Below are 22,458 nucleotides of genomic sequence, written 5' to 3' on the forward strand. Positions count from 1 at the left end.
TTTTTTCTTGTGGTTAATTTCTACTTTTATAGCATTGTTATGAAACTAGATGAAAATATGCATGACATGACTTCAAGTCTTTTTGAATTTAAGACTTGTTTTGTGCCCTAATACGTGATCTTTTCTGGAGAATGTTCTTCGTGCATCAAGTGAATATTTTTTTGATAACTTTGGGTTAACTGGTTCTAATGATTTTATCCATAGTTTGATATTTAAAAAGTGAAATGAATGGAAATTCTTTATACTTGAAGGCTAGTAAAACAATATGATTTACTGGGACCATGAATATAAAAAAATGTGGAACATCAAAAACAGTGAAAAGTATCTGCAGAGTCTGTTCTTACAAGGTAAGTACTTTATCCTCTACTTATATAACAAGTCCTAATTCAATGTGAAACATTAGCAGTGAATGAAGTCAACAGGATACAGCAGTATCCTGGGGAAAGTGTCTTTTCCAGGTGGAAAAGCTCTGAAACATACCATCTTGGGAGAATCTGATTTTCCATTAAGGATGCTGTAAGAGTTAAGCAAACAAATGTAGTTTAAAAAAAGAAATAGTAGTTTAATTATGTTTATTCACATAGTTGCCATTAAAAGGTTAACTCATTCATAAACACATTTCTTCTATTGCAATATCCTTTGCCTCTTATCTCTTAGATAAATCCCCAACACATAGCAGAAATGTTAGAAGTTATACTGCAAATGTGGCACATTAACTATTTTTTAAACCTTTAAAATATGGCTTATGAACAATTTTACAGAGCAGGTTGCTTATTAATGTTACATATTAACAAATCTATGGTACCATTTTGGATAGAGTTGGCATTTTTGTCAAGAAGGTATTTTAAACTTCTTAGAGGAGTTTTTATGGGTGTGGAATTTCACTTCTTTAAAAAGTGTTATCTTCAGTACATCATTTTTAAATCAAGCCAGAAACTAGATCCAGCTCTGGGAAAACACTAATTTTCATTGTACACATCATGTAAACACTGCTTTGAGGGTCTGTGCAGATACTCTTAGAAAAGAAAAACAGATTCTTATTCTGAATATACATCAAAACCTAGGTTACCTTTGTATAGTAACAATTATTTAAAAATTTGACAAGAACATATTAAGTGTTGGCAAAACTAATAGCACTCAATTTGATTATACATCCTAGCTCTCAGAGAAGTTGAGCCCACTTGTCTCGAGTTCTATCAGGATAGTCTGTGTCATTCATCAACAGAGATCCAGTGTCTGACACAGTACATGGCACAAGGTAGGTGTTCAATAAATATTTCAATGTTGAACTTTTTAGCAGCAAGTAAAACAGATACAACTTTGAATAAATGGCATGAGAATACCAGTTGTCTCATGATGCATCAACAGGTGCTTTTTGTGAAAATTCTAGGATTACTTAATAATTGATAATTTCCTCTCAAACTAAAGGAAATCTCATGGGGGGGGGGGGGGGAGAAGAAAAGCCGTAACATTTTATCTCCCAAAGCTAATGTGTGAATACAGGGAATATGAGCTAAGTGAAAACTACCAGGATATTAAAAGCAAGGCAATTCCAAATAATTGTGTTTTGTATATTTATTAAAGAATCCATTTTCTGACATACCTCATAATACTAGATGGAAATATTTTTAAAAGGCTTTATCAAACTCCGAATAGAGTAAGTCTAATCAGTTCATCCTTTTAGTCACTGATTCCATGTTAGAGTTTTAAATATGGAAAGAAAATATGGAAAGAATCTATTAAGACTCAAAAGCATTTAAAAAAAACTGTCGATACCCTACTATAGCAACTGGATAATTAATACATTTGCAACAGTATCATGATTTTGTCCAGATATATGTATTTCACCAGAACTGTCAAAATTAACCTGAAAGTCAATTAAATGAAAACATCGATAATTTCAAAAATGATTGTTTGAACTTCTTAAATCAATTGAGCCATAACAACATTGTCCTCTGAAATTAGAAAATTCTAAGCACATATAAAAAACACATTTGCCTACTTCAATTAGGTCAATGTCAGGATTTATCAAAATTCTCCATCATTAAAATTTTTTAAAAATCTCAATTTTTAGGTTCTATAAAAAATATACCCTAATCAAATGATATGTGTTGGTCGGACCAATTCCACAAAGTTAGGAAAGGGAACGGAAAAAAAATCTTGTACAGTGAGATTTCAAATCCTAAATATTTAATCCTTTATTTGAGCCTACCTCTCTAAATTTAAAAAGATATCAGTACTCTTGGATACCAACTGTAAGCAATGTAGAAATTTCACTGGCATCAATTCTGATCAGTTTAGTCCATCCATTTTCTAACACAGCGAACATCTTTTTTATCCAAATCCAAAAGAAGAATGCAAATCTCACTTTCTTGGTCACCTTTGGAGCCCAGGGCCAACCAGTCTCAATAATAACCAAAATAATGTAGTTTTATGACTGGTAGTCTGTTTCTGCAGTGAACGTATTTTCCCAGTAATCAAAATTTGTCATCTGAAGAAATCATTATTCTAGAATCACAGTTCGAAGCTCATCTTCTTTATTGATCATCATTGAAGCAATTGCTCCATCATTAAACTCAAAAGAAGTACCTCCATCCACAACCATGCAGGCATCCCAACAACGAGATCGAACACATACCCTGAGCAGAAAGAAATGGCTCATTAAATGTAATGTAAAGTTTTCTTAAATTATGATTTCTTTAAAACGTTAATTTTTATTGAAACTGGCAGATCATTCAGCCCTGATTTTAAGTTGATCAAGTTGTTCTTTGTTTGAGAGAGTCACCATGTATATATCGGTAGATTATCAAAATCTCAAAATTAAGATATTCAGGATAGTTCCATTCACCCAAACATGAGAGAACAAATTAAGACTCGATGGAACTCCCATGCTTCTTCATGACAAAATATTGAGTTATTACTACTATAAGTACTAATACTGAATAAGAATATAACTATTTTCATGGATAATTTTGACTTAATTAGAAGAGGCACAAATGAACAGCTCAGTGAACACACTTGTGTAGTCATTCATCATGAAATCAGGAATCAAATGTTCCCCAGCTACCCAGAAGCTGTCTCACTGCTCTCCTCCAGTCACTACCCCTGACCCCTCCTTCCCATGCGTGCCCACTACTAATTGTACTCACCATAGTGGTATCGCTCTCTCTGTTCTTAAATTTTATATAAATGGAGGAATACATAGGTTGCTCTGTGTGTAGCTACTTTTGCTTAACAGTATGCTTGTGGGAGCGCCTAGGTGGCTCAGTCAATTAAGTGCCTGCTTCGGCTCAGGTCATGATCTCATGGTTCATGAGTTTGAGCCCCGTGTGGGCTCTGAGCTATAAGCACCTGTTCTGGATTATGTCTCCCTCTCTCTCAAAAGTAAAAAATAAACATTAAGAAAAAAAGTATGCTTGTGAAATTCATCCATGGTTATTATAATGTAGCAGTATTGAATTCACTGTGTTCATTTTCGTTGCTATATGAAAACATTTCCATGGTGTGAAAATACCAAGAATTATGTACCTCCTCTATTCATAGACGTCTGGGTTTTTTCTACTGGAAGTAGTGCTGCTATGAACATTTTTTTTTTAATTTATTTTTTTTTTAAATTTATTTCTAGGAGATAGTGAGAGAGAGACACAGTGTGCGGGGGAGGGTCAGAGAGAGAGGGAGTCACAGACTGAAACAGGCTCCAGGCTCTGAGCTGGCAGTCAGCACAGAGCCTGACGCGGGGCCCGAACCCACGAACCGCGAGATCATGACCTAAGCGAAAGTCGGACGCTTAACTGACTAAGCCACCCAGGCGCCCCTGCTATGAACATTCTTAAGCATGTCTTTTGCTGCAGACATTTGTGTGTATACATTTCTGTTGCATATATACCTAAGAGCAGAAATGCTGGGTCACTGTGTGTGCTATATTCAACTTTGGTAGGTAACTGCCAAACAATTTGCCAAACTAATCCTAAAATTGCATGTAAGTTGCAGAAGTTGCAGTTATTCCCACCTTACCAACTAGCACCTGAGCTATTCTGGTGGGTGTGTATAGTATCAGATTATGTAGTTTTAATTTGCATTTCCCACATGAATAATAAGGTCACTGATGTTTTTCATATAGTTAGCCATTTGGATACCCTCTCTGTGAAATGCCTGTCCAGGACTTTGGCAATTTGTCTACTGAGTTCCCTTTTTCTTACAAAGTTGTAGGAATCTTTAAAATATTCTGGATAGAAGTCCATTGTTGCATACATATCACTCTATGGCTTGCCTTTTTTTCCCTTAATGGTGTCTTTATTAATAAAAGTACTTAATTCTAATAAAGTTCAATTTCTCCATCTTTTGTTAATAAGTTGTTTTTATGATATGTTTGAGAAATACTGTCCAATTGCCAAAGTCATGAAGCTTATTCTGTTTATAGAAGAAAAAATTTAAATATCTTAGTATTTTCATCTAAACTGAGTATATAGATTTGTTGATTAATCAAAATTAACTCTCAAATGAATAAAAGGAGTTTCCTTTGAGTGTTTTCCCTAAAAAAAAAAACAAAACTGTATTTTCAAAAAAGAAAATATGCACACTATATAAGTAGCAATTCATAAACTGTTCTTTGCCATGAGACAGATGACTTTTTTTTCATAGTTTTTTTTTTTTTTTTGGAAAATTGGGCAGCCTTTAAAATATATAGGTTTTTTGATAACTTCCCTTCAAAAAGAAAAAGCATTCAATAGATGGGAGGAAGGGGGGTCACTTTTAGGGAAAAGCTGAAAGAAAGGAGTCCTACTCTAAAAGTTTACTGTTTTGTATGAATATTTGTCCTGCTTTTTAATCCAATAGCATATTTAAAAAAAAGAGTTGCTTTCCAGTTTCTTTTAAAGTGATAATTTAATCTTATTCTGTCTTAATATATGAAAACAACAAACCCACATCACCCAACTAAATAATTATGCCCCTTCAATTCACTTATAGTTTCTCTAAAATGGTACAATAAGTTGGGAAAGGAGAAATATTTTCTCCAGGGTGTATAGCATGACGCCTCATTAGTTCCAAAAGTCCTTTTGGAACTTTTCCTACTAGATTAAGTGTGAATGAGTGAATTTCATCATACTGAATACTTTAAAACCAAAACCCGTTTATAATTACAAGAGATGGAAGCACAGTCACAGGTCAGCCTTTGGACACTTACTTGGACGTGAAGCAGCGCTGACGACTGCTGGAGAAAACTCTGTTTGCTATTGGTTCTCGAATACTGAAAAGTATTTTTGGTTCTTCTGGACTATAAAGCAGCGATTCATTATATTCATTTGTTACTATAAAGGAAAAAAAAGTATTATTGTATTCAAAGAAAGATGGTCACTCTGAGAAGTGCAAAATGAAAACTGGATGTTATCCTATTCCCAATTTAAATGCAGGTCTGTTCCAAAGGTCACTCTGGCAGAAACTTTCTTGGAGCTCACAACACATTCCATTGAAAGAACAAAAGACCTTATAAAATGAGGATATTGTTTCAAGAGAAGGCCACCAAAGCCCCTACACATCAACTTGGGGACATACTGGGGAGTGGGCTACAAAACCAGTAATTAAACAAAAGTAGAGGAAATAACTTGGGGCATTCAAAAATGGAATTTGAGGTGCCAAGTTCCTTTCCAAAATACCATGTCACTGTGTCCACAAGTATTAATTCTCTTGATATAAAATGCGGTCTCAAAAAATTACAGGCAACACACTTTCTCTAATAAAACTCTCACTACTCAAGACATTTTTAGAAATCTTTGGGACCTGTTTTCTAACCAAGAGGCACCTGAGAGTTGGTAGGCAAAGCATAAATTGGACAAAAACAATTGTACAAGGAAACCAGGCTTGAAAGAACGTTTAGTTGAACACATTAAAACAAATTCTAAAACTGTCAGATAATTCACCTTATTTATCAAAAATTTGTTTAAATTATTTGATTCTTTGAAAAAAATCTAATTCACTCTCAAAAATTTGCTTCTCTAGGAACACACACACTCAAAATGTGCTAGTTACAGGGGCACCTGGCTGGCTCCAGTGGGTAGAGCGTGCAACTCTTGATCTTGGAGTTGTAAGAGTTTGAGCCCCACTTTGGGCACAGAGATTACCTTAAAAGAAAATAAAAGTGCTAGCTCTGAAAGAAGTTTCAGAAATGTCTGTAACAGTGACTGTACCACTGGCATTCACTATTGTTTCTGAGGACAGTCAAATCTTCAGAGGAATAACATTCATTCAGTAAAGTGGAAACATCACTGTATTTTAGGTATACCCTTAAATTAATCTACATACCTGATATAAATTTCAGTTGTTTTATATGCATTGTTTTTAAGTTAAATTATTTTTTGAATTTTATTTTGAGAGAGAGAGAGAGTGAGCATGAGAAGGGGAGTGTCAGAGGCAGAGAATCCCGAGCAAGCTCTGCACTCTCAGCTCTGAGCCTGATGCAAGCTTGAACTCATGAACTGTGAGATCATGACCTGTGCTGAAATCAAGTCAGATGCTTAACCCACTGAGCCACCCAGGCAACCCTTAAGTTATATAATGAATCAACTACTATAAATGCCTAATTTACCTTTCTTTAACACAGATTTAAAGCTAATGCTAGCTCATAAGCTATGATCGAAATAATCTTTCGATTATCTGAAAAGTTTGTTTCAGACAGCTGAAAGGGACTTCAGAGATTTAGTCCTGTTTTCAAACTGTTAAAGGCCAACCAAGTCCCCCAGTAAAGTAAGTCTGATGTGGAAATCTAAAACATACACATAAATTAACTGGCACTGTTCAAATACTTTGTGGTGTATTGCTAAATTATTTTAAAGGGAACCAATAAGAGTGAGACTATTTTGATAACTCTTAAATTCAAGTGTGTTTATGGATGCCAGCTGCAGTCTTATATTTTTCAATATCTACTTTGTGTCTGTATTTGGTTTTGGTTGTGTATGTTGAACACCATTACTTAGATAAGCAGATGCACTATGAACAAGTTTGGATTTTTTAAATAACTAGCCTTGAAAACTTAGAATACTCTTCAATTGAACAGAGACGGCAAGAAATTCTGTAGTTTGAGGTCTGTACAAATGACTCTGGTATAGGGGAGGGGACTTTAGTGAGTTAATTTCATTATGCAAACCAAAGGAATGTGTTTTCCAATTTAAGAATTTACATATTTAGAAAAGAAAAATTTGAAGAATAAATTTGAGGAATCCCCTTATGCATTGCCAATCTATCTTCAGGGTAGAAAAATGGAATCAGAGTCTTGCTCATATTTCCAGTAAGTGACTGGCTGATCTCGGATTAGAGCCCAGGCCTCAAATTCCCTCATCAGTAGTAGTCTTTCCCAACAGTGCTGGTTCTCTCAAAGGAACCCTGAAGTGACTGGGCAGGAATAGATAGGAGAAAGTTAGAAGATTTCAGTGAATGTGAAGATAAGCATTCACAGCTCAGTGAATTCCTTTTCATTCAGAGGATATTAATGGCACACGGAGTTTAGGTAAGAATTTCCCATTTGCCAGATGTGTATTTTTCTATATTTTCCTATCCCCCAGAACATGTTTGAGGTTAACAGTTTTGACACAGAGGTTATATTTCATAGTGCACAGAAATCTAATATAAAGTCCAGCTCTTTAAATATATGTAAAGGCATTCTATCAAAGGCCTGTTTGAGTCAAAAAAGTACTACTGCTTGAGTCAAAGAAGTACAATGCTTTGCTAATTAGACAAGTACACTTCATAACAACATCCTAAAGATTGATACAGAACTTGAATGAAACTGTTAGTAATTATAATCATTACTCACTGACCTTTCTCTACCAATTCTCTGTTCAGTGGAAGGCTTAAATTTCCTTGTCGTTTTGCTATTGAAAAAGGAAAGAGGGGGAATATCTTGATTAAATATTTTATGTCCTATAAGAGCTAACATTCAATAAAATATATACATTATATAGCACGTTATAATTGTAACATATAATAGCTATTCTGGTACTCACCAATATTTAAAACATCTTCCACAGCCTGTGCTGCAACTCTGTTAATATTGAATGACCTAGAAAGAGACACCACATAAGTTCTTTGTTTTCATTCTAAAAATACACTTAAAATGAAAAAGGAATTATCTGCCTAATATACAAAGAACTCTTAGAAATTATCAACAAGAGGCAACCAAAAGATGATAGCTACTTCACCCAGTTTTAAAAAGCGGGCAAAATAAACGGTTTATAGGCCTATATGAAAAAGAGTTCACTCTTACTCCTACTTAAGGAAATATAAAAAACTGATAATGTATTGAAACGGGTATATGAAAGACATTCTCATACATGATAGCATTATGGAAGTTGCAGTTGAAAGGCAATTCTTCACTATTAAAATTTTAAATGAACATATTACTCATCCTAATTTATCCTAAAATATACTTCCATCTATAGTACACAAAGACATGTACAAAGACTTACTGAAGCATTGTTTATAATAGCAAAACAACTCCTATCCTGAGGAAGCTGGTTAAATATGTTACTATATAGATATTAAAAAGCATAAAATAGAACTGTATGTGCTGATAGAGACATACAGTTAAAACAGTTAAAACCAAGGGCATTATGTAGAATATGCATTACTTTATTTATATGCAGCAATATGTATTTATGTTGGTTATGCCTGGAGATAAGTACTAAAGATACGAAATGAAAGACCAGCTTTTCATTTTAAACCCTGTTGTACTACAACATTTTTTTCATATTTATTTATTTTGAGAGAGAAAGAGCATGAGCAGGGGAGGGGCAGACATACAGAGAGAGGGAGAATCCCAAACAGAGTCTAATATGGGGCTCAAACCCACAAACTGAGATCATAGCCTGAGCTGATACCAAAGTCAAACACTTAACCAACTGAGCCACCAGGTGCCCCTGTACTATATAACATTTTTGACTTGTAAATATGCCTTTACATGATAAAACAGAAAAGATGAGAAGTCTTTACCAGTGTGATGATGCCTTGCTTAAACACTTAAGAACGAATGTCAACACAAACATGAATCACTTAAAAGTAGCTCTGTCCTTGGGTCCACAAAGGTTAAGGAAAGTGTTTTTTTGTTGTTGTTGTTTTTGTGTGTGTGTGTGTGTGTGTGTGTGTGTTTTTTAATTATTTCCAGTGATTTAGAATTCTGTTGCTGCAGAATTACACAGGCTCAGGAAATCATCTCAGTGAACAGCAGCAAGATTACCCAAACCCTATAAACATAATTCAGTGGCTCTAAACCTTTCTGAAGAGGGGGAATAATAGATACTTTTGCATATGCTCCCAACCCTATGCCCATCACATTTTGAGAAATGTGATAACATTTAGGGCATTCTCTTTTATATTAAAAATTTGGGATTGTTCATAAACCAAATCCCTATGCTAAAAAAAAAAAAATCCCAAATCTAGCCCTTGCCTATTCTATTTCTCACCATATTCTATTTTTCACCAATAAGTGTCCTGACCTTCTTACTGTTTAGCATGAGGTTCCCAATACCTATCTCATTACAATTACCGTCACACACTGCAAGGCATTTGCGGCACTATCTGGCTCATGGCAAGAACTCAATATTGAATGAAAGTATCAAATGAAAGAGATATGCATGAGTTATATTCTAATTCTTCTGAATATTCACATTAGAAGATACAGTTTCAGAATTCTGGTTTAAATTAAAAGTCACATACACATAGACCAATGGAATAGAGAACTCAAAATTGGACCCACAAATGTATGGCCAACTAATCTTTGACAAAAAAGGAAAGAATATCCAATGGAAAAAAAACAGACTCTTTAACAGATGGTGCTGGAAAAACTGAACAGCAAAGAGCAAAAGAATGAAACTAGATCACTTTCTTACACCATACACAAAAATAAACTCAAAATGGATGAAGGACCTGAATGTGAGACAGGAAACTATCAAAACCCTAGAGGAGAAAGCAGGAAACAAACCTCCTTGACCTCAAACACAGCAATTTCTTACTCGACACGTCCCCAAGGCAAGGGAATCAAGAGCAAAAATGAACTGCTGGGACCTCATCAAGATAAAGCTTCTGCACAGCAAAGAAAACAGTCAATAAAACTAATAGACAACTAAAAAAAAAAAAAAAAACAAAAAAAAAACAAAAAACTAATAGACAACTGACAGAATGGGGATAGTTGCAAATGACTTATCAGATAAAGGGCTAGTATCCAAAAGCTATAAGGAACTCACCAAACTCCACACCCAAAAAACAAATAATCCAGTGAAGAAATGGGCAGAAGATATAACACACTTCTCCAAAGAGGACATCCCGATGGCCAACAGACACATGAAATGATGCTCAACGTCCCTCATCATCAGAGAAACACAAATCAAAACACACTGAGATACCACCTCACACTGGTCAGAGTGGCGAAAATGAACAAATCGGAGGACTCTAGATGCTGGTGAGGATGTGGAGAAATGGGCACCCTCCTACACTGTTGGTGGAAATGTAAACTGGTGCAGCCCCTCTGGAAAACAGTGTGGAGCTTCCTCAAAAAATTAACAATAGAACTTCCCTATGACCCAGCAATAGCACTGCTAGGAATTTACCCAAGGGATACAGAAGTGCTGATGCATAGGGACATATGTACCCCAATGTTCATAGCAGCACTTTCAACAATAGCCAAATCATGGAAACAGCCTAAATGTCCATCAATGGACGAATGGATCAAGAAGATGTGGTTTATCTATACAATGGAATACTACATGGCAATGAGAAAGAATGAAATCTGGCCATTTGTAGCAACGTGGATGGAACTCGAGAGTATTATGCTGAGCAAAATAAGTCAGGCAGAGAAGGACAGATACCATATGTTTTCACTCATAAGTGGTACAGGAGAAATTTAACAGAGGACCATTGCGGAGGAGAAAAGAAAAAATAGTTGGGGAGAGGGAGGGAGGTAAACCATGAGAGACTCTTGAATACTGAGAAAAAACTGATGGCTGATGGCAGTGGGGGAGAGGGGAAGGGGAGTGATGGGCATGGGGGAGGGCACTTGCTGGGATGAGCACTGGGTATTATTTGGAAACCAATGTGACAATAAACTAAAAAAAAAAGTCACATAAAATGAGCCATGTTTATTAGGGTTCCAGTGAAATAAAATACTGAGGACTTAATTTTTCTTTAGGTTTTCTTTTTATCTTGAGAGAGAGCATGTGCACCAGGGAGTGCAGAGAGGTAGAGAGTGAATCCCAAAAGCAGGTTCTGTGCTTTCTGCACAGAGCCCGACATGAGGCTCAAAATCACAAATCGTGAGATCAAGACCTGAGTTGAATTTGAGAGTCAGATGCCCAACCAACTGGGCCACCCAGGCACCCCTCGAAAACTTAATTTAAGGGAACAAATGTCTTACATAGTTTGATCAAATATTCCTAGAATTATGACTTATTAGGGATACCACAAGCCAACCCAAACTAACTCCCATGAATTGGGGTTAAGACAAATTTCCTATGGTCGTAACCTGGATCTCAGCCAATTCACTCTCCCTTTAGGAGTGGTTTATATTCTACACCAAAGACAAACTACATGCCTAAGCACATATTAGCTAACACATGATGCTTTTTCCTTTGGCCTACAACCCTTACCATTCTAAGAGTTTCCATCTGAAATCAGACATAACTTCTACTAAAGACAATCAAACTGAAGACACATTGAATCTCATATCTTCTTTAGCTAGTAAAGCTTTCTCTCTTCACTTAAGAACACTTAGCCTTAATTAAGTCAGCTCAAACAACATATGAAGGAGGGGGATTGGGAAAAATCTTAAAAAAAAAACCACACAGAAATCTATGTGATTGCACTCAGTAGTACTTCGTCCAGCAAATTGTATTCCATGCTGGGGAGAGGACTGAGATGACAATGGGACAAATCAGATACAACCTGCTATGCAACATAACCCCTACATCCTACATCCTGTGGAGGAATTTTTGGAAATGCAAAATGGGATAGCTAATCCTCAAGCCGTGTGTGTGTGTGTGTGTGTGTGTGTGTGTGTGTGTGTGTGTGTTTTAAGTCCCTAAGTTTGGGGGTTTATCAGTTATAACAACTATCTTATACAAAGTCATACACTTCCATATTTCATAGTCAAAGCAAGGACTGAAAGGTACACAAAGGAAAACTTTTATCTCCCTGTATTAAAAATTAAAAGAAGAGAAAAAGAAATAAGCTATTCTATTCCTTTCTTTCCAGTGATTCCTGAGGTCTACAGAATTTAAAGCCTGTCTTCGCCATTTATTACCTACGTGGCTTTGGGAAACTTCTGAGGCTTTAGTACTCTATTAATGAAAATAAAATCACATATTTCTAGGGGCACCTGGATGGCTTAGTCAGTTAAACACCTGACTTGAGCTCAGGTCATGATCTAATGGTTTGTAAGTTTGAGCCCCGCATCAGCGCAGAGCATGCCTGGGATTCTCTCTCTCTCACTCTTCCCCTCTCTCTGCCCTTCCCCCATTCACACACATGCTCCCTTTCAAAATAAATAAACTTTAAAAAAAAAAATCACCTACTTTCAGAGTATTTTTGAAAATTTAAATAAGACAGTTGTCTCACGACAAAGAAAGAGCTTAGAAATGGTAGTTTGAGAGGCATCTGGATTGGCTGTAGGTTAAGCGTCTGACTTGGTTTCAGCTCAGGTCATGATCTTATGGTTTTGTGGGTTTGAGCCCCCCATCAGGCTCTGTAATGACAGCGTGAAGCCTGCTTGGGATTCTCTGTCTTCCTCTCTCTGCCCCTCCCTCACCTGTGCTGTCTCAGTGTCCCTCAAAATAAATTAAAAAACTTTAAAAAGCACCTGGGTGGCTCAGTCAGTTAAGTATCTGACCTCAGCTCAGGTCATGATCTCACAGTTCATGGGTTCAAGCCCCATATCAGGCTTTGTGCTGGCAGCTCAGAGGCTCGAGCCTGCTCTAAATTCTCTCTCTCTCTCTGTCCCTTCCCTGCTTGCACTCTGTCTGTGTCTCTCAATAAACGTTAAAAGAAATTAAAAAAAAAAAGAAATGGTAGTTTAATAAAAGTTATTAATGTATGGAAATATATAGCTTTCCTCAGCCCTTCTGGCCTCTAAGCTTCTCTTCTCTCCCTCCATCTTTTAAAGAGAAAAACGACAAAAGATGAATGGGAAAATGCAATCACAGCCAAAGAACAATCAGTAATGGGAAGGAGTAACGTAGAATGTTAGAAGCAAGCAAGCTGCATAGGCTGAAGAGAGAAGAGGCTGAGTAACCAAGGTGGCAGGGATAAGATACAGTTAGCGACAGAGCTCTAGACTAGAACATCAGGAAACTTTTATTAAGCAACACAGAAATGACTGAAATTCTAATCTAAGCCACATTTATTCACATCCAACATGAACACAGCTATAAAGTGTGTGGCAGAGGAGGGCAGGACTGCTTTACAAGCAAACCTAATGGCTCTTATGCTTTTTGCTCTTCTTACTACTAAAATGTTGAAAACTAAAACTCAAAATCACACATACCCCAGTGCAAAAGTCAAAAGCCTATTCACTGCTTTTAACATAACCACTATTTTACTAAGACTAGCAATTTTACCTTAATAATTCTTCAATACAACCTAGTGATACATCTTTGAACCAGGTGGCTTCTACAGACAGCTCCCCCTCTGCATTTAAAAGCTGGCAGTAAAAAAAAAAAAAAAAAAAAAAACCAAAAAACAAAAACCATTGCCTTTGTAGTCAAGCACGTCTGTGCTTTTATCCAGGTTCTGACACTAGTTGTGACCTTAAAACTTAATTGTTTATCCTTGTGAAGCCTCAATTTCTACTTTATAAAACAGGGATACTACCACTTTCTTGCAGGATTTCTATACGAATTCAAGTTGATGTATAAAAAGCACCTATTACAGTATATTCAAAGTAGCAAGGACTAAATAACTGATAGCTTATATTTAATGGATACAACAGAACCTACAGAACCATAGTCCAGAAGCTAATCTTATTTTATCTATTACATTTCCCTTCAGTTTTCAGAAAAGGAAACTTATACAAGATCACAAAGCTAGTGGTGATTTAGCCAGGACTCTCTAACTTCCAGGTCAGTACTCCTTTCAACTACACTGCTTTGCCCACTCTGGGGGTTGGGTGTTGGGGGGGCGGTGAGAATCCTGGGAAAAGAAAAGGAGAAGAATCTGGGAAACGATTTCTGATTCTCAATCCAGTTTTCACCAAGTAACACATCATATTGAGCAGAAAAGATGTTCTGATAAATTAAAGCAATTAACTAATATTTTCATTTTATGAGGGCTACAAAATAATTTTATAGCATATTAGATTAATTTTTTCAAACAATTATTGTTAAAGTCATTTTAGAAATGTGGTTGTCACTGGCCTTCAAGAAAATGAAATATTAACCAATGTTTTAAAGTAACACTTCTCATTTTTCTCCAAAGGTTTGTTTGGCTAAGACTAGGATTTTTTTCAAAAGATGTGAAGTTATTGAGTACTTATGAATGAACTGTGATGTCTGAAAATTACTTCAAAATATTATCAGACAAAAGGGAAACAAGATTGGGCATGTGTTGATAATTACTGAAACTGATTAATGGGTACATAGATATTGATTATGCTATTTTGTCTACTCTTAACATCTTTAAGTTTCTCCACAATAAAAAATCTTAAAAATACTGAAGAAATGGGAAGTAAAACTCCATTTTAAACTATCCAAACTTAAAATCACATTTTAATAAGTACTGATTTAGCTGTATTTGTAAGCATGTAGTCATTTATTTCAAAAAAAAATTGAGTATGTATTAAATACTGTGCTATACACAAAAAAATTAAAAAAACACTAGTCACCATTCCAAATACCTCAAGTTGCTTGACTCAGCTGGGTATTAGCTAATTAGAAAACTAATAATGTGGTAAGTGCTATAAAAGTGCGATGAGGAAAAAGTGCTTGGGATGTACCAAAAGGGGATTCATTATGCTGATGAAAAGAAATAGGTCCTAGTAAAGATTTCCTACAGAGAATGACCTTTGAAGACTGGATTTTTCAGCCAGAGGATGGAGGATGGAAAGTGGAAAATGTTCACGCATTCAATGCAGGAAGAAGTTGTACTGAGCAAAAACAAAAAGTCCACAGAGAATGTGGCTTGTGCTGAGAATTGCAAGTAGCCTGCAGTGTCCCCGGTGTGCTGATGGCTTAGAGGAGGGCACAATAGGCTGGTAAGGTTTCTTAGATCATATTTAAGGGTCTTACACACAGACGGAGTAATCTGGACACAGTCAGAAGTACAGCACAGAATGGAATAGTCAAATTTATCTACCTTTTAGAAATATTACCCTGTTGGCAGTATGGATGACAGCCTGAAGAATAAAGGGTGAGGCACAAAGAATACTCACTAAAAAGATGGGCCTGGACCAAACAGCAGGAGAAACTGCAGAAATAGGAGTACAGCATAGAGCGGCAGACCATACAGCAGTAGAAACCGAAAAAGGGGTGAGGACTGTGGAGGTGTGACTGGTAGGATGCAGAGACTGGTATGTGTGCAAAGGGGAGAACAGGGAGACTCAAAAGAGCAAGCAAGATTTTAAGGAGTAATGTTTTTTCTCTAGAGCATGAACTCAGGGTAACAGTGATATTATTAAGCAATAAAGGGATCACAGAAAGAAAAACTGAAGATGGTGCACCTGGGTGGCTCACTTGGTTAAGTGTCTGATTCTTGATTTGGGCTCAGGTCATGATCTCCTGGTTCCTGAGTTTAAGCAGCACATTGGCTTTGTGCTGTGGAGCCTGCTTGGGATTCTCTCTCTCTCTGCCCCTCTGCTTGCTCTCTCTCAAAATAAATAAATAAAACCTTTAAAAAAAGAAAGAAAGAAAAACTGAAGATAATAAATTTAGTTTTGACTGTGTTGAATGTTCTACTAACATTCTATTTGGTAGGTAATTTTAGAACAGGAGTATGCGCTCAGGAAAAAGTCTGGGAGGCATCCGCATGTGTGTACTAAGAAGTAGAAGCGATTATCTAGAGAGAGGTTATAGGGTAAACAAGACACAGTAGCCCAAGTTATCTCTAGTTTGGCCTCTGACGCACAAACCTCCAGGACACTCATTACTGTACTTGTTTTCATTTCTTTACTGTTATTAAAAATATTTTTCATTTAAAAACAATGAAATCCCCCAAAATATTTTCTTTTTTCTCTTTACAAACTTAGTGCAACAGACTAAATAATGACCAAATCCAGGCTACAGCTCTAATCTAAGAAGTCATGGCAGGACTTCTAGACCCAACTGATGAGTAAAGCAGAAACTGAGCCAACCAGCAAAACAACACTGGCTACCTCTTGTGTATCAGAGGCCTTAGATACACCGATATGCAGCATCAAGTAAATTACATTACTTAAAATATTTCACAAAAGTCAATAAGTAACATCCAAGTTACTCACCAGGCCTTTGATCCTGTTCCAGTACACAAATTGAGCCCTGAACTCTTCTGCTTTTCCCATGGACCATCATCAACTGAAATCTCATAGTAGGAAGCCCTAAAAATTGAGAATATAAAACTGGGTTTGCTGAATATATGGCTCATAGTAAATAAGACAAACACTGTTTCTTCAGAACTAATGAACTCTAAGTGGCCAGCTTGACTTAGACATACCTGACTTAGGCACGCACACCATGATACTAATACCAAGTGAAAAAACAAAACAAAACAAAAAAACTGCAAAATTGCATCCCTAACCTATCCATATGCTCCTTTCTATTAGTATTTCAACATTTCAAACAAAGGCTGTTTGTAGATTTTTACCTACTATTGCTTCTACTGTTTTTATGGACTCTAACACATAGAGATCCTTATTTCAGAATTGAAAAAGAAAATACCATTCTTAAGTGAGTTTCATTCTTGGTAGCCAGTCCTTGATATATCCAAATCTGTATCTAATCCTTCAAGTTACCAACAGTTTCTGCTCAACTCATGTTTTTTAAGTTACATATTAATGTGCCTTTTGAATTGACAGTAAGCCAAGAGAGATAAAATTCTAAAGAAAATTCTCAAACAGTACTCCACCAGTGGACAAAAGTAGGAATAAAATTAAAACTGTAATTTCCTTAAGGATTTCTATTTCTTAGAGTATTTCATAAATATGAAATCCAATGGGTTTTCTGACACCAGCAAAAATGACACTACACCTACATGAACATATAAATTTGTGATTATTCAAAACATTTTTGCAACACGGAAAAGCTTATTTTGTAAACTGTATCTTAAAAATAATGGTGTCATTGATCAATACTGGGTTATTTTTGTCCAGCAGATAAAAAAGTTAAACTTTTAATATAGGTTTTCCAATAATGACAATTACTAGACAGGCTTGCAAACACCAGCACTCAATGGATATTAGCTCTTATTTTAACCCTTTAAATTTCTCCTGCCAAATTCAATCTTTAAAAGTTTTACATGGTACAACTCCTTTTCATTTTTTCTCTGAAGTCACCATTCTTCAAGAAAGATAGGCCTAATATTCACATTTAATCTGTTTCATAGCTTTGTTACGTTTTCCTAGATTACTGGGAATTTTAGGCATATTAGGAGCCTATTACATTGAGACAAGCTAGTCAACTCTACATAACGGCTGCTATTATGCCAGAATCACATAGAAATAAAAGATTGATTAGAGGTAAGTGGGGATAGAAGAGAAGCAGAACTGGAGAGGAAGAAAAGTATAGTCAGGTGAGAGGTGTTGAGCCCAAAACGATGAGCAAATTTAGTGTCATTCTCACATGCAGGTTTATCAAGATTAGTCAACTCAGAATTTTTGTTTCAGGGAAATTATTTTTTTTAAGGCAGCAATAAAACTCACAGTCCCTTTAGAGTGGGTATACTTCTTCTTAAATTCTCCACTGCTACAGCCCAAGAATAAGACATTCTAGGTTAGAACAAATAGAAAAGAAAAAAAAATTGGGCTTTTAAAATGTTCTTATAAGAACATTATAAATGAGGCAGGAATAATATTGCTGCACTTTATATTTTCCAAGCAAAGCACTTAAGTTCTCAGGGCATAGTGAAGCCTCAATACAGGACCTGGAATCAGAAATACTGGGTTTTATATGACAGTTCTAATGCTAACTAATTAATCAAATGACCATGGGCAAGTCCATTTGAACTCTTCAAATCTCAATTTTTTCACTGATAATTACAACTACCCTGCTCACAGGGTTGCTATGAGTGTTTAAGGTGTTTAATACACACTGCCTGACACACAGCAGGCATCTAGTAAGTGTTCATTTTCTTTCTGCCTAAGGGTCTATGTCATAGACTCTTTAAAAATAAGTTCTAATATCTCCAATAGTGAAAACTTTTTCAATAGCATGAGAAGTGAAACCACTACTCTCCTTATCTTAGTAAGGATATAAGGCGAGGCTCAAAGAACACAAAAAGAAGCAGCATCAGACATTATTTAGGAGATAAACCAACCAAACCATTGCTGCCACAGAAAACAACAACATTCAATCTAAAATCTAATGGGACTTCACTGAATTCCCAAAAGTCTGTCAACTGATCCCAGTTTTTCTCCTTTTATAAGTTACTTAATTTTTAGTAAGTACAAATTATAAAGCAACACTAGTAGAAGCTCTCAAAAGTTATAACTTTTAAAATATACAAACCAAATAACATAAGCCATTAAATGGCCTCTTTAGAATAAACATAAACTTACAAAACATTTTTACCTTTGTCATCTATTACTTTTTATTTAAGTATAATTAACAGTGTTCTGTTACTTGCAGGTGTACAATACGATTCAATTGTATACATCTCAGAGCTCATCAAGACAAGTGCTCTCTTCATCCCCTCTATCTCTTTCACCTATCACCCCTCCCCTCTGGCAATCACCAGTTTGTTCTCTGTATTTAAGAGTCTGTGTCTTTTTTCTTTTTTTTCCCCTATCTGTTCATTTGTTTTGCTTCTTAAAATCCACATTATCAGTGAAATCACATGGTAATTGTCTTTCTCTAACGGACTTATTTCGCTTAGCAGAACACCCTCTAGGTCCATCAGCGCTGTCACAAACGGCTTTGTTTGTCATCTGTTTAATGTAGCTCTCTTCAATTTCATTTAAAGTTGTTGCTCTCTGCCTTCTGTTTTTAGTAATCATGACTAAATTATATCACTAATAACAGTTACATTTTCTGCCTTATCACATAAAAGTATCCACTATCATTTCCATATTGCTTCAAACTTGATATATAGCAAAATAAAAAAATCTTATGTATAGTGTAAGTCTTATTACTATGTTAAAATAAGTATATTTACACTTTTAAGTTCTGTAAAGAATGTATTTTTAGGATTCCTTTCAAGAATAAATTTTACTTTTAATACTTGTAAAAATTATATATTTTACCACCCTCCATAAGATCCTTAGTGACTCGCATGTCACACAGAGAGGTACACAAAATATTTTTACTGAATAAATTTAAAATTACATTAATGAAAATAATTATAACTGAAAAAGATTATTCAAAGCATGTGGCTGGATCAGGCTTTGTTCTTTTCAGTACTACCTGAGTTAATCATTGGCTAAACAGGGATCTCTTTTTTTAATTAAGACAAACATTTCTCATAATTAAACTTATGAAAAAAAAGAACAAACAGAATTCCAGAATACATGGAACTCTCAGTAAAGTAGGCAATCAACTAGATGACCTTCAGAGGGTCACATCGTTCTGGTAGCGGCAAAGTGGGACAGATTCCTTTCTAATTTTCCACTCCTAATTTATTCACATCTAGAAAAATTAGAAGGCACATTCTAAATGACAATGAAGAGTTAAATTAACTTTACATTATGGCAGTCATTTTGTAACTGGTAACTAACATCACACAAAAAGTTTTGAAAAAATATTCTCACAATTTAAGCCTAAGTTACATACAACACCCACAAAACAGATTTCATCAGTAATAAAATACTATTATTTTTATACTAACGAGGAACTTTATTAATCTTAATATTTGCTAATAATGGTTACAAATCTTAAATTGTCAATATACTTGACATATGATGTTGCATGAGGGATACAATTACCACCAAGTAGTATTCCTGCCAAACATGTTTAGCATGAATCTTATCAAACAGAGAAAAAAAAAATCATACAAATCTAAAACACGGGATATCCTGCAAACCAATTAGCTTAGACTATTCCAAAATATTAATATCATGAATGAAAAAACAGTGGTGGGATTAAGGAACTGTTCTTAATTTAATTCTAAAAGGCCATGATGGCCAATGCAATGCATAATCCTTAACTAGATCCTGGATAAAAATAAGCAAACAAATCTGACTTAAGGGATACTTTTAAAATAATTAGTAGGGAAGTTTCAATATGGACTGTATATAAAAGTAGACTGCAAATTCCTAACAACTGCAAATTGTATGCCTTGTATATCATTCTCTTAAACATTTATAAAGCCACCTAAATGATAGATTAAAGGCTCTGCAGTAATGGGACCTAAATAACTTTTGTTTAACCTAGGGTTTCACAAACTTTTTTGGTTATAGAACCTTCTTTCCCCTTAACACATATTATAAATGTGTCAAAGGGTTTTGGAAATATTTCATTTAATAATTCGCTTCTACTACTACTACCACATTAATTATTCACAATTCTTAGGTTCTAGAAATTGAATAAACATTAAATTCCAAACTCAAGATCACAGGTTTAAAAGTACCTGGATGATAGACTCTCCCCAATGAAGACTTCATTTAGTGCCCTCACTGGCAAAAGCTGGGGTCCTGAAGCCTCAGGTCCTGAAGGAAATGAAAAAAGTATATATTCAAGACAACTTGTTTAAATCTTAGAAATGTCAGGATTTAAATTTTAGAAGACATTAAAATATATGTTCATATTGCTTCAATATAATCCATACTTTAACATTATCAACATATAATTTAAATATCTTATTTAAAGTGTTCATAATAGGGGTCCTGGATGGCTCAGTCAGTTCAGCATCCAACTTCGGCTCAGGTCATGATCTCACGGCTTGTGGGTTCAGGCCCCGTGTCAGCTCTGTGCTGACACAGTGGAGTCTGCCTCAGATTCTCTCTCTGCCCCTCTCTGCCCCTCCAATTTCTCTCTCTCTCTCCATCTAAATGAATGAATGAATATTTTTAAAAAGATAAAAACTANCTGGGTGGCTCAATCGCTTAAGTGTCTGACTTCAGCTCAAGTCATGATCTCACAGTCCGGTGGGTTCAAGGCCTGCATCAGGCTCTGTGCTGACAGCTTAGAGCCTGGCAACTGCTTTAGATTCTGTGTCTCCCTCTCTCTTTGTCCCTCCCCTACTTGTGGCTCGGTCTTGCTCTGTGTCTCAAAAATAAATAAATGTGAAAAAAAAATTATAAAAAAAAAAATCAATGAAAACATTAAAAAATAAAGTATTCATAATAGGAACCTCAAAGTCACCTAACATAACTGCAATGAAGCCTCCATCTCTCCAAAATAAGCCTTAATTCTTCTTGAAACAAATTTTCAAGACCAAGAAAATATATATATATATATACATATATTTATTCTTCTCATAAGATTTTTGTTGTCACACTTAATTTTTCTCTAAAACCTTCAGAGGTAGAAATGTTCAAGTCCTTCCATAGGAGAGCCATTTTGGATTTAAGCAGCAAATTACACTAATAGCTCATATTGGAAACCAAATCAGTTATGTATTGGAGATCAGATTTTTTTTCTTTAAGTAGAAAACCGCAAGAGTGTTTTTAGCAAATATAGCAGTAGAGGAACACTGCCACATCTCCTTCCATGACTTCTTAAAAATGTCATCCTGTCTTTTTTATTCTGTAAGGCTGTATGCACAGTTTCGGTAATCTGCCTTGATGATATTTAAACCTCGCTCCATCACAAAATCCTCCAAAGGATTCCCACTGCTTTCTGGATTAAAATTGTAATTGTCACCTTCAAAAGGTTTCTTTTACTTTTTATCTTTTATCAGTCTCCCAACTAGAAATGCCAACCTCATCTTCTCAATGTCACCAAAAGCAGATTCATTGTACCCAATTCCCACTTGTGGCACAAGTTCCCTTTTCTGTCTCCTCCATACTTTCTCCTAAGTCAAAGCTTAAAAGCCCACCCTGACTGTGGTAACTAGCCTCTTACACGGTCCCCGGTGATTCCTGCCTCCAGGCATTCACACTCTAGCATAGTAACTCTCTGATACCATACTAGGTTTGATCTATGTGACCAAATATGGTATGACAGAAGTGATGGTATGACACTTAAGAGATATGGTTTAAAAAGACACCCTGGCTTCCTTCTACCTCAGCCTCTTTCCTCAGATCACTTGGCTCCTGGGTGACTGTGGGGCATGGGGGGGAGATTTCATGAGCAGTCCAATAAAGAGGCCAATGTAGTAAGGAACTGAAGCCACTTGCTAACAGCCATGTGAGGAGCTGGG

At 35.7% G+C, this 22,458-nt stretch overlaps 1 protein-coding gene across 2 annotated transcripts in view; it reads right to left on the reverse strand.

Annotated features, from left to right (window-relative positions):
* Positions 1-541: 541 nt before the first annotated feature.
* Positions 542-22,458, reverse strand: part of NADK2 (NAD kinase 2, mitochondrial) — a 52,992-nt gene continuing 31,075 nt past the window's right edge. The window contains exons 7-12 of one of the 2 annotated variants that reach the window (XM_039250532.1): positions 20,725-20,803; positions 16,448-16,543; positions 7,998-8,053; positions 7,812-7,865; positions 5,186-5,309; positions 542-2,639 (exon numbers count right to left, since the gene is read on the reverse strand). In XM_039250532.1, the coding sequence (XP_039106463.1) occupies positions 2,504-2,639; positions 5,186-5,309; positions 7,812-7,865; positions 7,998-8,053; positions 16,448-16,543; positions 20,725-20,803 (545 nt within the window). In that variant the 3' untranslated portion in view covers positions 542-2,503. The remainder of the gene's footprint in view (positions 2,640-5,185; positions 5,310-7,811; positions 7,866-7,997; positions 8,054-16,447; positions 16,544-20,724; positions 20,804-22,458) is intronic. The other variant, XM_039250533.1, reaches the window with a different exon arrangement.

This window comes from Hyaena hyaena, unplaced genomic scaffold (genome assembly GCF_003009895.1).
Source record: "Hyaena hyaena isolate Hyena2069 unplaced genomic scaffold, ASM300989v1 scaffold_372, whole genome shotgun sequence".
Lineage (NCBI taxonomy): Eukaryota > Metazoa > Chordata > Mammalia > Carnivora > Hyaenidae > Hyaena > Hyaena hyaena.